The sequence below is a fragment of the Paroedura picta genome, chromosome 13 (assembly GCF_049243985.1).
Source record: "Paroedura picta isolate Pp20150507F chromosome 13, Ppicta_v3.0, whole genome shotgun sequence".
NCBI classification, from domain to species: domain Eukaryota; kingdom Metazoa; phylum Chordata; class Lepidosauria; order Squamata; family Gekkonidae; genus Paroedura; species Paroedura picta.
This window is the reverse complement of record NC_135381.1, coordinates 1,891,261-1,906,838: the sequence shown is the minus strand read 5'-3', so window position 1 is coordinate 1,906,838 and position 15,578 is coordinate 1,891,261. Positions and strand designations below refer to the sequence as shown.

The following is a 15,578-nucleotide window of genomic DNA, read 5'->3' as shown; positions in this document are numbered from 1 at the left end:
ACGGTGGGATGGGAGGTGGATTCACTCCAGGTCAGGCTGGATTCCGGAGATGTTTGGTGGCATGCAATTTGAGGTCTCTCTGGGTAGGCAGGTAGTGGTGAGTTCCTGCATTGTGCAGGGGGTTGGACTAGATGACCCTGAAGGTCCCTTCCAACTCTGATGGCTTTGGCATGAACCGTGTGCTCTGGAAACCTTCCCCAAATTCATTGGCAGAGGAGCAGACACAGGAAGTGGGTCTGAAAACCAGAATCCACAATGAACCTTGGTTCTCCCCGCCCCCATCCTGTCTGAGAAACTCTTGCTTGTGGCTTGGCCCAGCGGCCAGTTTGGGGCTGCCGGTTCTTGTCCATCCCCGTTTGCCCCCTGGCCCTTCTGATGCCCCATCTCCTCCCTCTTTGTGTCTTCCAGAGTCCCTGAACGTTTTCCGTTCCTGCCATGAATGGACAGGCCGTCCCGCCAGGCGAGCCCCCTCCCCCCGGCGGCTGGACCGAGTTCTGTGAGCGGCATGCCATCTCCACCGCCAAGGACCTGGCCTGCAAGTACCTCCTCTTCCTCCACGAGAACCCCCAGCATGAAGTCCTGGCAGCGGAGAACTTCTCCCTGCAGTTTGCTGACCTCTTCCAGCAGTACTTCTGCCACGAGGTGAAGGAGACTTCCGCCATGACCCAGTTCCGCCTTCTGCCCTTCAGCAGGGTGCGGGACTATCGGGAGACGGGCTGCAGGCATCTTGACAGCTCCTCAGGGACGGGTGTGGCCAAGGCCGAGGGGGAGCTGGCTGACCAGGTGGACAGAACGACTGAGGCCTGCCCCTGTGGCCTGCCAAAACCCGAGGAGCCTGCGGGCCCTTCATCGGCCGTGAGGAGACACTTTTCCCTTGACCGGCTGAGAAGGAGCTTGCGGAACTTTTTCCGTAGGCGGCCCTCAGAGCCTGGCCCTGTCGAGGGAGAGACGCTGGACTCCGCTTTGAAGCCGGGCCTGCCCTGGAAGATCCTCCCGTGGGGCCTCGCGCGAGATCCAGCCCTCGAAGTGCAGAAAGAGGGGACCTTAAAGTACTGGATGGTGACCGAAGCCACCCTGGACGGTGGGATGCGCTGGCAACGATGCCGGCTGGTGTTGCGGAAGGGGCCCAGTGGAGAGGACGTCTTGGAACTGTTTGATCCCCCCAAGGTAAGGGAGGCAGGTGGCCTGGCTGGCGCTCGGCCTGCTTGGTACGTGAAGCGCCGCTTGGAAGTGACTTGCCCCCCTAACAGCTCCAGCAGCAGTTGAAAACCTCTCCTTCCAGGGGTGTCTCTTGCAGCCAGATCTTTCTAAGTGGCTAGCTCGGCCGTTCCAGGGCTTATCCAGAGCCGGTCTTGCCTGGCCAGGCAGGGAGCTCCTTCCATGCCCTCTGCCTCCGTCCCTGGCCTGCTCACAAGCCCTCCTGCTGCCTGGGCACCACCTGCAGTGCTTTCCCTCCCTCGTGGCAAAGAGCGACAGGCGCATCTGGGAGCAAGAGTAGCCGGGCGCTCACAGGGGAGCCAAAGGGGCCGAGGGCACCAGGAGTGGGCCTAGCTCAGAGCTCCGGGCCCTGCCTGATCACAGGGTGACACTGGTAGGGTGTGCAGAAATCTCCCAAAATTGTATTGTTTGGGTTTGGTTATATTGACCCTGGAAATATTGATATTTCCTGATATTTCTGGGTCCCAATACTGGTTTGGTATTCAGATCCAACTGCAAACTTAAATGGACTCCGGGGAATGGTAGAGGACAGGAAGGCCTGGAGGATCATTGTCCATAGGGTCGCGATGGGTCGGACATGACTTCGCAACTAACAACAACAAATTCAGATCCAATAAATATTTGGGGATGCCAAATGTTTTTGGCTTCATATGGGGACTGTTATAGTCAGTGGTCCCAGTGGGCTCTAATGGAGAGGCGATCTGAGGGTATCTGGGGCTCTGGGGGGGCTGCTTTGGGGGGGGGGAGGCATCACATTTGCAGCATACCCAGTTTTGGAAAAGGTTGTGCCAGGGAGTCCAGGTTCCCTCATGCTCCATTGAGAGCCAGTTTGGTGTAGTGGTTAGGAGTGCGGACTTCTAATCTGGCATGCCGGGTTCGATTCTGCACTCCCCCACAGGCAACCAGCTGGGTGACCTTGGGCTCGCCACGGTTGATTCTGGGAAGGCTCAAGGGGGAGGCAGGTGACAGTGGGTGAGCGAGAAGGTTGTGAGTGTCCTGCATAGTGCAGGGGGTTGGACTAGATGACCCATGAGGCCCCTTCCCACTCTATGATTCTGTGATTCTGTTTGGGGGGCAGCAGGGCAGGCATTGTCCGTGTGTGTGTGTGTGTGTGTGTGTGTGTGTGTGTGTGTGTGTAACTTAAGAGTGACCGTGGTTTTGCAAACGGAGGATCCCGGCTTCCTGGTTTGAGGCAGTCCGTCTTCTGTTGGATCTTGAGAGCCAGCGTGGTGATGTGGTTAAAAACGGCAGCCTCTAATCTGGAGGGCTGGCTTGGATGCCTCGCTCCTCCTCCCTGTGCAGCCAGCTGGGTGACCTTGGCCCTCCCCGGGCGTCTGTTGTGGGGAGAGGAAGGGGGGCGACTGTAAGCCGCTTTGAGACTCTTTCAGGTGGTAAAAAGCAGAGCTCCAACCGGCTCCTCCTGCTCTCCTTTTCCTGCCGCCTTTGAGGTTTCGCTAGGATTGGTGTCTTTTCCAGGCCAAAATTTGAGTTTTTGAATAAAACTACTTTAGTCTGAAACTTGGTTCTGCTGCTTCACACACCCGAATTGGTCTTTCCCGCGAAGTCCCATCTACCCGGAGCGTGGCCATTGAGTGATTTTAACTTCTCGGGAGAGGTCGAGCTTGATTTGGCCTGGAACCAGGGCTCTGCCTTTGGGGCGGTCCTCTCCTCCAAACCACACTCCTCGAAGGAATGTGCAAGGGGGGGAAACCCCCCCTTGGGCTAGCTGCGGCTGGAGGGCGTGGAGTGGGTCACCTTCTGCCCTCCCGGGTCTTCCCAATTCGCTGGGAGTTCCCTGAATTCTGGCCGCTCCAGGAATTTGGCTCAGCTTCAACAGGGGACAAACGAGTCAGAGTCAAAAGCTGAGCTCCCTCTCCCCCCCGGGACGGGCACCGTGCCCAGGGACTGTTGGTGTCTGCAGAATTTGGACCCTGCTAGAGACTCACTCGGGCGTCCTCTGAAGAAGCAGCCAAACTCCCTCTCTCTTTCCATTCTGGGTGGTGTCCAGAGAGACTGCTTGCGAGCTGGAAGGTCTCTGTTTACTAGGACCACAACCCCTCCCCCCCCAACACTCTGTGGGTTTTAACCACGCAAAACGAGGCGTGCCCTTCTGGGTGGCCAGTGGGCATCACTCCTCTTACCTGCAGCTGCCGGGCGCAGGGCACAATTGGGCACAGCAACTTTTTCAAGTATAAAAATGTATGCACCCTCTCGTGCATCCCCCTCCCCCCCATCTTCAGAGACCCCCAGGGATGCTAAACAGAAAACTATTCATGAGGCTTGCCCAGGCTCACAATGAATAGAAGGCAGAGAACAGGGGCTGAATTTAAACGCAGGCAGGCTGGCCTTCTGGATTGGCCCTCTGTTTCGTCCCCCCCCCCCCCGAGCTAAATATAGTTTCATGGAGCTACATCGGATGTGAGTGTCTTCCGGAAGGAGGGACATTCTTTGAATGCAAGTGTTCTCTCTCGGTACTGGAGGGGTGTTCTGTGTTTTTGGGTTTGTTTGTTTTTTAGGATGAGCAACCCCCCCCCCAAAAAAAAGCACTCCCTCCCCCCCCTTGTGACTAGAGCATGCAGGGTTTGACTTGGCTGTTGTGGTTAGATTGCCTGGAGCATGGCGGGTGGAAGCGTCTGTCTGAGATGGCCGTGTAGACAAACTTGGGAACTGGTCTTGTGATTCAGCACTTCCTCACCGGTGGTGGGAGGCCTGTGTACACGCAAAGAGCGCTGGCGCTGAAGCTGGCCTATCTTCCCTGCATGTGCCGGAGCTCAGGGCTCCCAGTCCGCTTCCTCTGCATTGTCAGAGGAGGGAGGTATTTGGGCTCGGGAAGGAGAGGGTGCGCAAGACAGAGGATGTTGGGGGCCCTGCTGGTAGGGCGTGAAGTCCTGGCATGGGAAGGAAAAGGGGATGGGTGATGAGGGTTTTTTTCTCTAGTAACAGAAAGTCCGCCAAGAGTTGATGGGTGCCCCAAATACAGGGGGCCCAGGAAGCTGCAAGTCCTCACAGGGGTCCTGTCCCCAGTGTCCAGAACAAGGGGTCAGATTCTTTCTCTCAATTGTCCTCCAAGACATCCAATCGTTAACAGTGTTACTTGGGTCTTGCAAGCTGAGGGCTGGGGCTTGAGAGCTAACATGGTTAAGAGCTGTGGACTCTAATCTTGAGAATCGGGTTTAATTCTCCACTCCTCCTCCACATGCAGTCAGCTGTGTGACCTTGGGCTAGTCACAGTTCTTTCAGGTCTGTTCTTGCACAGCAGTTCTCTTAGAGCTCTCTGAGCTCCACCTGCATCACAGGGTGTCTGTTGTGGGGAGAGGAAGGAGGAAGTGTTTGTAAGCCCACTTTGAGGCTCCTTCGGGTAGTGAAAGCCCACCTTGGGCTAGTCACAGTTCTCTTAGAAGAGTTCTTATGGAGAACTTTGGGACTCCTTCAGGTAATGAAATGTTGGCTATAAAAACTCAGCTCTTCTTTCTTCCTCTTCAAGTTATGCTTCTTCTTCTCCTAGCATGATAGTCCATCCCAGTGACTTGTCTTCTGATGTGGCCAAAGTAGGACAGCCTCAGTTTGCCGATTGTCGCTCCTGGGGAGAGTTCAGGCTTGCTTTGATCTAGAACCCACAGATTTGTCTTTTTGGAGGACCTGCCCATCCAGCTGACTGTCCTCCAACCGTTGAGCACTGACCAAAAGGACATTTTGCTTGTGATCATAGGATTGGGGGCCCCGTTGAGGAACCCTGACTCAAACTGCCAATTTTGGTGCTCTTGTGCGACATTAGATGTGAGCCGCGCTGCAGGGAGGGTTGGGTGAAGTTCCGAAGGAATTTGGGATGCGTAGGATTTGCAGAGTGTGTTGCTCTTATTTAGCGAGCCAAGTTCTCCAAACGATTCCAACGAACTCGGCCAGGAAATGTCACCGGAGGCAAAAATTTTCCAGAATAAACTCAAAGTCAGGAGCTCCGGTTTCAGAGGAAGGGATCCTGGCTTTAGAGCCAGCTGCTTCTGGCCCAGGACTTGGGGAGCTTGGGGCTTCCACAAATGCAGGTGGAGCAGAGCTGGCTGAAGTGATGCCAAAATAGCTCTTTCCGACAGAGGGGTTCCTCTCCCCCCAGGGCTGGCGGGTGAGTGTTGTCAGCTTCTAGACCAGGAGAGCAAGGTAGAAATACACACGGGAGGATATGCACAGACAAGGGGGGAAATGCGTGGTCCAATCCTGTAAGTTCCTGAGGAATTCATTTCGAACGCAGCAACGTAGTCTGATATTTCAGCCAGAGGTCAATATTAAGCCGAGCAAGGAGGAAAATATCTGGTCCTCAGTGGCTTTAACAGCAGCCCTCAAACTCAACCAAGGCTAGTATCCGGGGTACAAACTAGTTTCGTTGGACTTCCTCAGTGGTATGCTAATTGCACGTGACTGAAATCAATGCAAAACGCCACAACCCCAGGGCTCTCCCATGGAGAACTGCTTGCCCTTTATTTCAGCCAGATGTTCCTTCAGGAGGAGAGTCAGAACCGGGAAAGAGAGAGGGAGTTTCTTACCCACATCTGTGCACAACTTGCACAACCCCCGGGAGCCCGTGTGGGGGGCTCGCAGTTGTGTTTCTAGTTTCGGAGGGAAGCCATGACTGCCTGTGGCCGAGCAGTTGGTTTCAAGGAAGGTTTTTGGGGTATGAGGTTCAAGCGTCAAACTCCCTTCTTCTGGTAGAAGTCGGGCTCCTGGATCTACACTGTTCCTTCTGCTAAAGGAGCAGTGACACTTGGAACGTTCTCGCCTGAAACTCTTGCTGGTCTCCTCAGGTGCTCCTGGGCCCAAATGTAGCAATTCTGTTTCTGTTTGCTCTGGAGTTTCTTATCACTCCCCTCCTTCAAGGGATGCGATGGGGCACGGGAATCTTGGTGTCATGGTTCAGAGCGGTGGCCCCTAATCGGGAGAGCTGGGTTTGATTTCCCACTCCTCCTCCCCATGCAGCCAGGTGGGTGACCTTGGGTCCATCACAGACCTGTTAGAGCTGTTCTCACAGAACTGTCAGAGCTCCCTCAGCCCCACTGACCTCACAGGGTGTCTGTTGTGGGGAGAGGAAGGGAAGGCGACTGGAAGCCGCTTGGAGACTCCTTTCAGGCAGTGAAAAGCAGGTACAAACCCCAGCTCTGCATCTTCCTCTTTCCTCTCCTCACAACGGCCCTTTGTGGTAGACTCCACATGTGATTGGCTCAGCCAGATTCAGCGCAGAGGTTACCTGTGAGGGTTTCTTTCAGATTTACTGGAAACAGCTTTATTTCTTTTGCAAAATTGATATTAACCCCTTCTTCCCTTGGGAAAAATAATCTCTGAGCTGATCAGATTTCTAATTTCTTCCCCACTTGCTTTCCCTGGAGTCAGGAGGAAATCTCCCCTTCCTCTGTCTCTGCCCATCTTGGTTTGGATAACCCTTCCACACACATGTCTTCAATGCATACAGATTGGCTTACTGACTTGAGCTACCTGGAGCTTTTGGTTCTCCACTTCTGGACCTGGGTTATGCTGGGAATGTTCTCTCTGTTTCGTTTTAAAACTTCTGACTTGCCCTCCTGCAGAACCTTAAAGTGCTCTCCATGAACAACCAAATTCTAAAGCCTGTTTTTAAAAGGACAGATTCCAAAAGTTAGGATGAAGCAGCAAGTTCTTCCCTGGGGCTGTGAGAGCTGTTCCAGCTCCTGGTCGCCTAGGGTGAGTCAGAACGACCTCCAGGTAATCAGACAGAGAACCTCAGAAAAAGATGCACCTCGTTTTTCTCAACGGCTGCTGTCTGGAGGCCTTTGAGAGTTCTTTTGTTGACTGCGGACTTGCCCGGTCATGCTTTGCCGAAGCAGATGATTTTGGCTGCCCTGTGCTTGGCCGTGGATAATGGAGACCGGGGCAGAGGGTGGGAATGCAACCCGTCTCTTATTTCTGAGTTCTTGCTCTGTCCCTGGGGCCACCAAGCCTCGGCTTGTGCTTCTCTCTTGCAGGCCTAACCGCAGGGCCCGGCTCTGCTCTGCCTTCGGAAGTCCCCGGCCGGGGGGGGGGGGCGGGGGCCTTTGTGAATGGAAACTGGAGGGCTGCCTTTCATTCATGGGGGGAGAGGGAGGGCTCAGGCAAGGTTCACTTTGCAGCCCTCCTTCCTCTTGAGGGGGGGGTGGACCTCTGAGCGTGCTCTTTGCGTTTCCGGTTTTAGGTCAAGAACAAAACCACAGGCACACAAGAGAAAAGGGACTGTTTCAGAGTGGGGGCGGGGTGGGCAGGCGCACGAAGAAGCCGCCTTCTGCTCAGTCTTGCCCTCCCTGGCTGGCAGCTGCTGTCCGGGGAGTCTCTCGGGCATGGAGGTCTCCCGCAAGAGTGGATGGTTTGTAGCTGGCGGCGACAGGGACTGAACCCACTGTGGACATCTTGCAGGGAAAGGCTGGCTTCTGCCTCTCTGTGGCTGGCGAGGGTCAGTGGCTCAGCTGGACGTGCAGAAGGTCCCAGGTTCAACCCCCAGCGTCTCCAGTTGCAAGGAGCAGGCAGTGGGTGCTGGGCAAGACCTCGGCCTGAGGCACCAGGGGGGGCTTCACATGTCCTGGGACTGACCCTGCTTGAGCAGGGGTTTGAGTCTGGGGGGTCTCTGGAGCACAAAATAGCCCCCCAGACTAACCGTGGAATGGGACAAAGGGCCCGCCTGGCCAGGCAGGTGTCTCTTCTGGTCTCATAAGCAGAAAGGAGGCAGCATTTGAATCCCAGGTGAATAACGAAGGGGTCCTCTTTTTTGTTGAGTTGGACAGCTTTTAATGGATATGGGCACCTTGTTTTGCTGGATCTGAACCCTGCAATTCTCATGGTTTGGGGGGCTCAGTGAGAGAAAGCAGGAAGAGGAGGGAGCTATGTCTACCTGAGCATTAGTCTGCTGCAGTCAGCTGCCCCAGAGGGCCCAAACATGCTTTTCCCTCCCTCTGGCTCCCAGCTTGGGTGGTCAGAGGTCTGCTGCCTCTGCACTTGGAGGCTCGCTTTGGTCACCAGCGCTAGTAGCCACCCATAGGCCCTGAGTCTGCCTCACCCCTGTTCGACGCCATCACCCGCAGTGGTGAGCCCCACCCCCACCCCCATTTAGTGGCTAAGTGGATGAAGAAGTCAAGGACCAGCCAGAAGGGCTCTGGAGCCACAAGAGAACTCCCTGCTCTGGTTTCCATGTCAAAGGAAGGGCCAAGTTCCCTCGCTGGGGCCCTGGCTGGTTGGGAAGGGCAGAGCAAGAGTAAGTGTCACAGAACCCCCCTGCAGGCCGCTGCACTCTGTTCTGGGAGTCCCTGAGGTCATCCATCCTCACCCCCTGTGCCATGCTGAGCCACCCTTGCAGACTGGGGGGTGCATTCTGCTCATGTTCAGAGGTTTCCATTTCACCGGGAAACCATTTCAAGCCAGCACGTTATATTGGTTAGAATGTCATACTTTGGATCTGGGAGAGGCAGGTTCGAATCCCGACTCTGCAACGGAGGCTTGCTGGGTGACCTTTGGTCTGTCATCCGCTGTCCGCCTGATCTGTTGTGAGACGAAACAGAGGAGAACGATGGGGAGAAAGGCAAGAGGGAAAAAAGGGGTAATCCTCATCAACTGGAACCCAGTGTGAATCCAGTGGCACCTTTAAGACCAGCCGAGTTTAATTCTGGCTGGAACATTTTGTGCACATGGACACCTCTGGAAGGGGTTTGGGGGGCTGGACTGGCATGCTCCGGGTTCAGATGAGCCCCCCCAATTCATGCTCCTCCCAGGTTTCCTTGAACACTGCCGTTTTAAGAAGGTATGCCCAAATAAGCAAACCTGTCTGACAGGTGTCTGGAAACAGGTACATGGGGCAGGTGTGCTCAGGCGCGGGCCAGGGTCGACCGGGGCTTCCTGTGGCACACCCCCTCTGTGGCAGATCAGGGCTTCTTTTCCTGCCAGTGGTTGGCGCACCGCAAGGAGTGTTTTGAGCTGCCACCCGCCGCCCTGTCTCCATTCCGGTATTCTTCGAAGGTTCACAGGGCCGGCGTTTCGTAATTTTCCCTGCGAAGTCGTCTCCCCCCTTCTGCGTTTTGCAAGAGAGACGAGGAAAAGCACGATGTGTCAAGAGCTTGGCTTGTCATCTATTAAACCGCAGCGTTTTTCCATCCTTGGTCATTTCCGGGAAAGCCGGGGGCGGTGGGGAGCTGCTCAACCGCAGCTCCTGGCACGAATAGCCGAAGGAGCACGTTTCTTATTTTGGAAGCGGCGTTAGTTGGGCCCGGCACCAGAGCCAGGCTGGGCTGGGCTGGGGGGCCGGAGGAAACAAATCCCGGGAAGAACGAGACCCCCCACCCCAGCTCACCCCCGCGGCTTTAGGTTGTGGAGCTAGAAGGAAGCTCGACTCTGTGCTGGCGTGGATTGGCCGCCTGGCCTGCGATGCGGAGCGGACGCGCCAAACCATGTAATCCGCTGGCAGCGAGGAAAGGAACGCTGTGGAATATTTGACCGCTGCTTTCCAGGCGGCAGGAGAAGTGCTTGCCCAGGTCTTGCTCTTCTCATTTGTCGGGGCTTAGGCTGCGTTTTCCGACCTTGTGATTCCTGGAGATCCCTCCATGATTTTAGGAATCTGTGTTCAAATCCCCTCTATCCTCTTGAAATTGTGCACCGGTGCTTTCCCCAGAGCGTTGTGCTTCTGTTCTTCTGGTCAGAGCGAACTACCTGGGCGGAAGAAACCTTCGTCTTGCTTGTATCCTCTCTGCTGGCTCACTCGCCTCTAGTCTTGTAACCTGGGGGGGACTTTGCTGTTTGGGTCATATTGGGCTTCTCCTGGTAATCTTTCTCATCCGCTCTCTGGAGGGTCATGTGTTCTCCCCCCCCCCCCAATTTGGTTCTTTTGCCCATTAATTTCCTCCTACTTCTGTCCTTTCACTCCACTTCAATCTCAGGTCAGGCAGAAAGGTGCTGTTTCCAAACTGAATCAGCAACTCAGGATTCTGTTTTTGTCACAGATGTACCCGGGGGGGGGGCCGTTCCCACACCGGGGGCTGCTAATCCGTGCACGTTGAGCTGCTTGACTGCCGTCCCCCCCCCCCCCCCCGTATCAGTCATCTGAGATCCCAATCAAGCTTTTTGCAGTTAACAGAATTCTTCTGCCGGAGTCCTGTGGAAAGAGCTGACCTCGTCTTTCGCCTGTTCTTATGTCTTAGATGTGCAGCCGGGTGTCCCAGTTAGAGGGCTGGGCCGGGGTCCAAATCCTCACATCGCCCAAAAGCTCACGGGTGATCTCGGGCCAGTCCTTGCCTGCCAGCCTGATCTACCTCGCAGAGTTGTTGTGAGGAGAAAAAGTGCCAGGAGGGGAGACCTGTGTGGCTGCTTGAGGATGGTCGGGGGGAGGGTGGTTGTGTGAAAGAGATGGTTTGGGGAGGGGAGAAGCTGGTCCGTGTACTTGTTCAGCCACTGCCCTCTGGAAATGTGTTGAAACATAAGGAGAGAGGGAGAACTGACTGTTCTGGGGGGCATCTCAGAAGTGTTCCGGAACACAAAAGCTCATACCCGGAATTAAACTCTCTTGGTCTTCAAGGTGCCTCAGAACTCAAGTGTTGCTGATTCAGGTCCGTGGCTTCCTTGGCCTGAAGCAGGAGAACCAAGGGCCCAGGGCACCGTGGAGATCCACGAGGGTAGAAGTTCTGGGTAGAAGCACTGGCTGCCGGCACACTTGGTATCCGAAGACGTTGAGCACGCGCTCAAGGCTTATACTTTGTATTGCAAAAAAGTCTTTCTGCTTTGGCTCCCGGATGTTCTCGAGGGAGTCTCTGGAGGTGGGGCAAGCGGGCCCTTTAATTTGAGTCATGGGGATGTGGCCCTGGGGAGCTCCTGTAGGGCAGGAGAAAGTGGGGCCAGCCGCGGTCGGTGGGTGAACCGTGCTGTGGGGCCTGCGCATGATGCTGGGGGTGGTTCTATTTCTTGCTTTGAGGGCTGCCCCTGTCGGCTTCTGTCGTTCTAATGCAGAGATGGCCAGACTGTGGCTCTCCAGATGACCATGGACTACGGTTGGCAGGGGCTGATGGGAATTGTAGTGTACAGACACCTGGAGGGCCCCGGTTTGGCCACCCCTGCTGCAGTGTATTTGTGTGTCTGGTTTTATGACTCCGGAGAAGCTGCTGTCGTCTCTAGGGCCTGGGGTCCTCTCTGTTGTGTGCCTCTTCTGTCTCTCGGCTTTCTCTCTCTCTCCAAAGACCGGCTTTTGGGTTTATTTTTAGGGGAATGCAGTGCAGAAAGGCACACTCTGCCCCTTTTGTTTGCTCTCGGAGCCAGAGGGAAGAAGTCCGTTTTCTGCTCACAGCCGGCTTGGAGAAAGCTCGCTTCCCTTCCTGTCCTTCCACCCCAGTTCTCAAACACAAGACGGAACTCGGTTCCTGGTTCCTGATTTGTCTTTCCCTAGTTCCTGATTTTCAAATCCCACAACAAATATGTGGGGGTCATTTAAAACTCTGCACTCCCAAAAGAAGAGTCTGGATCCCCACATAGCATCCCCCCCCCTCACACACACACACACACACACACACACACAGAGATTCGGGGGACTCTGCCCTCCAAAGGGACATCTGCTGTTTCTTGGTCCAAAGCCCAATTCCGAGAGCTGATGGGGTCAGGCTAGCCTCAGCCATCCAGGCCGGGCCCCTTTCAGCCCCCAGAATGATTTCATTTGCAGAATTTCCTTTGCAGAGCGAGCAATGAGGAAGCCAGGCCCGGGTCCCCTCCCTCTTCCTGCCTCTTCTGGGAACTTTCCCGGCCTCAGCGTTTTTTTGCCCCTGTCTGGTTCCCGCCAGCCTCTCCTCTGCTTTGCTCTCTCCTCCGTAACCTGGCCTGGTTTGGAAGCGGCGGGAGAGACGGGGCTGCTCGGCCTCCCTCCCTCTCTGGGTTTCCTGTTCGGCTGCACGCATGGCCCGCCTGTTTCCGGCATTCACACGTTGTAAGCTGTTCAGTGCAGCACCTGAGAGGGAAACTAAATGGGGACAGAGAGCGAGAGAATGGGCTCAGGAAATCCTCCACAGCCCTGGGCTCCCTGTTCCCTGCCATCCGGCTAGTGGCCAGCCTTTGCCACCAGGCCCCGGTCGCTTTACCCACCCTAACTTAGAGGAAGGGTCCCTAAAGCTCCCCGTAATTTAACAGTGAGGGGCTGGGGGTAGTCAGGGAATGTTGGCAGCTGGCCCGCCTGCTCTGGGGTGTGTGCGAGGGGGGGTCCCTACCACCAAAGCCCCCCACCCTTGTGTTAGAATAGAAAAACCAGCTTCTCCTCTTTGTGAACGTCCCTCGTATGACAGAGTTGCCTTGTGTCTGGCACGTGCCCTTCATCAGCCGATTCGGAGTCATGTTGTTGGAGCCTAGGGCTGGCCCTTGGGCTCTCTCTCTGGGTCCCCCGTGGGCAATTCTTCCCATCCGAGCCCCTCTCGCCTGTCTGTGCCTTTTGTGCCCCCCTGCAAGATGACTCCAGTGTGGAAGGGAGAAGCCGGAGGGGGCCTCTGGGGAGGAAGGGGTTAAAGAGGCCTTGGCTTCAGTGCGCAGGGAGCCCCTCAGAGCCCTTGGCTGGACCTGGGGCAGAGGAGAGACCCCCGGCCCACCCACCCACCGGCACGGAAGCCTCACCCCCCTCCTCCTCCTCCCTGGTCACCGGCCCTCTTTTCCCGCCTCTTTTTCGTGCCATCAATATTTGGGACGATGTGCAATTTGGCCTCCAGGTGAACCTCTGGGCTGACTTCTCTTGTTCTTCGTTCATGAAATTCTCCCCCAGAAACTGGTTTCACTTTGAAAGAACCGAGAGGGAGGGAGGGAGGGAATCTGAGCCTTCGGCTGAATGGCCTCAATCACAGTGGCAGCGGGTGTGGTTTGGCTGCTGCTTTTTCGGATTTTGCTCATTCATGTCCATCCATCCCCCCCCCCCAACCCCTCTCTGCAGAGGGCTGCATCCCTTCTCTTCCCTTCTCAGCCTGCACTGGGGGGGGGAGATGTGGAGGGTTTGCGTATTCGTACCTCTGCCCCCGGCCCCTTTTCTAAACGGAAAAGTCCAGGGCAGTCTGGGTCTACCTAAGGCCTTTCCCAAGCCACCTGTGCCGGTGGGGAGAGCGGCAGCCACTGGCAGGGAGCTCCATGGTCAAGCTCAGAGCCCCTGGGGCTGTAGCCCAGAGAGAGGAGTCCCTCCCTGGGTGGGGTGGGCTGTGCTTCCGCCCCCACCAGCACCCTGGTCTTGTGGGAAACAGTTCAGCATTTGGGAAGCCGCTTGGGACTTCGCCGTTGGTTTGATTGGCTGCCTTAGAATTGGACCCTTGGCGGGTCTTTTATCCGTTGACATTTTCATCCTGGGCTTCATTGGTCGCACTCTTGGCGGCTTACAAAATCCATGTGCTCTTTTTAAAAAAAGAGACGTTTAAAATGTCCATGCAACGTGCGGGCCCAGAAAAGTTTCTGCAGTTTGCAGGAAGGCATTCAGCCAAATAAAAGAAAGCCCCCTTCATACCCGAGCGCGCGGCTTGGCTTGGGTGTGCGCTTGGCGGTGCTGCGTCAACCTCTGCAAATGAGACTCCCCATCGAATGGCCAAAGTGGAGGGGCCCTCGTGGGCCTAGGAGCCACGGACCTCCTGTGAGCTTCTGGACCTCCGTGTCGCTTTCCTCGGCTTTGCTACTGCAGGTTCTGTGCTGGCTTGGTGTTGGGGTTAAGAGCGGAGAGACGGGCTTGAGTCCCCACTCCTCCTCCACAGCTGGGTGACCTTGGGCTAGTCACAGTCCTGTTAGAGCTCTTCTCACAGAGCAGTTCTGTCAGGGCTCTCTCAGCCCCACTTACCTCACACGGTGTCTGTTTTGGGGAGAGGAAAGGAAGGCGATTGTAAGCCGCTTTTGAGACCCCTTCAGGCAGTGAAAATCGGGGTATAAAAACCAACGCTGCTTCTTCCTTTTGGCCAGGGGTCCCCAACGGGGTGCCTGTGGGCACACTGACACATTTCAAATGCTTTTTGAAAGTAGGTAGGATGGGTGGGATTTTTGCCCAGCAGGACTTCTGATTGGCTGTGCAAATTAAAAGGCATCCCGTTAAGCAGAGCTCCTGGTGGAAATGTTGAAGAAGGGCTGTGAGAGCTCCGCCTCCTGTGGCAGCCATTTTGTGATTGTGCCCCCCCCTGCTCTGCGTCAGCATCCCGAAGGTGCCACAGACTCCTGGGGGCTGGGGAGGGGTTTAGGGCATTGCAGTGTGCAGGTTATGCATGCCTTGAAAGCTTTTAACGTCTGCCTCCTGTCGAAAAGCCGGACATCAGTTTCCTAAAGAAAGCCAGCTCCTGGGAGCGGGGCCAGAATCAAGGGGGCAGCCAAGGAAGAGGCACAAGCTGAGTCCTCATGCTGTCCTTGTGCCCAACGGTAGAGAAACCAGCCGGGAGCCAGGAGAGCAGCAGGGGAGAGCCAGGGATGCTCGCAGGCAGAGGGGTGCTACTCTCTAGTAGGCAGGAAGGGACCTCCAGGGTCACCTTGTCCGATCCCCTGCAGGATCTAGTCGGCAGGAGATTCACGGCTGCACCTGCTGGACACGGGAGTCGTCATGGGCCAGCCTGGGCCTTGGAAGCCAATGTGGACAGGCCTCCTTTTTGCTCCCACCATTGCTTGGCTGCAGGGCGGGCTTCTGGGGAATAGCTCCTTTCTTGGTATGGCTTCCAGTCACGTCAGCGTATCTGGCAATCAAGTCTCTCTCTCTCACACACACACACACACACACACACACTCACACACGCACCCTGCATGCTGCGGCTGGGGAAGCAGTTCTCTTGACGTCTGGACCTTCTGAGCAGCTTTATCATTAGGATGCATCACTTCCTTTTTTTGAAATGTGACTCTCTTTCTCTTAATTAATCTCCCCCCCCCCCATAACTGTTTTCGGAGGAAGAACCCCAGCCCGACTCTGGCCAGCTTTGAGGTGGCGGCTCGTTCTCTGAATTGCTGCTGCTGCTTCCTGGAACCTGTTCCTCTTCTGCGGCCCACAGAGAGAGCGCGAGAGAGCGAGAGCGAGAGAGAGAGAGAGAGAGAGAGCGCACGGAGGAGCATTGTGGCCTAGTGGGCGGAGAGGCATCCTGGGCCTTGAGTCCGGCTGTGCTTGGGAGCCAACTAGACTCTAGATCAGGGGTAGTCAAACTGTGGTCCTCCAGATGTCTATGGACTACAAGTCCCATGAGCCCCTGCCAGCTTTTGCTGGCAGGGGCTCATGGGAATTGTAGTCCATGGACCTCTGGAGGGCTGCAGTTGAACTACCCCTGCTCTCGATGGCACTGTCTTGCTTTCCCAAAAAATAAAATGACCTTGGTGAGAAAAGACCTTCCTGGGTCAGACTTCCCTGAGTCAGAGACGAGCAGACAGAG

At 55.7% G+C, this 15,578-nt stretch overlaps 1 protein-coding gene across 3 annotated transcripts in view; it reads left to right on the top strand.

Annotated features, from left to right (window-relative positions):
• Window positions 1-15,578, top strand: part of SH2B3 (SH2B adaptor protein 3) — a 36,737-nt gene that overhangs the window by 4,948 nt on the left and 16,211 nt on the right. For all 3 annotated transcript variants that reach the window (XM_077308166.1, XM_077308167.1, XM_077308168.1), the window contains exon 2: window positions 409-1,167. In XM_077308166.1, the coding sequence (XP_077164281.1) occupies window positions 436-1,167 (732 nt within the window). In that variant the 5' untranslated portion in view covers window positions 409-435. The remainder of the gene's footprint in view (window positions 1-408; window positions 1,168-15,578) is intronic.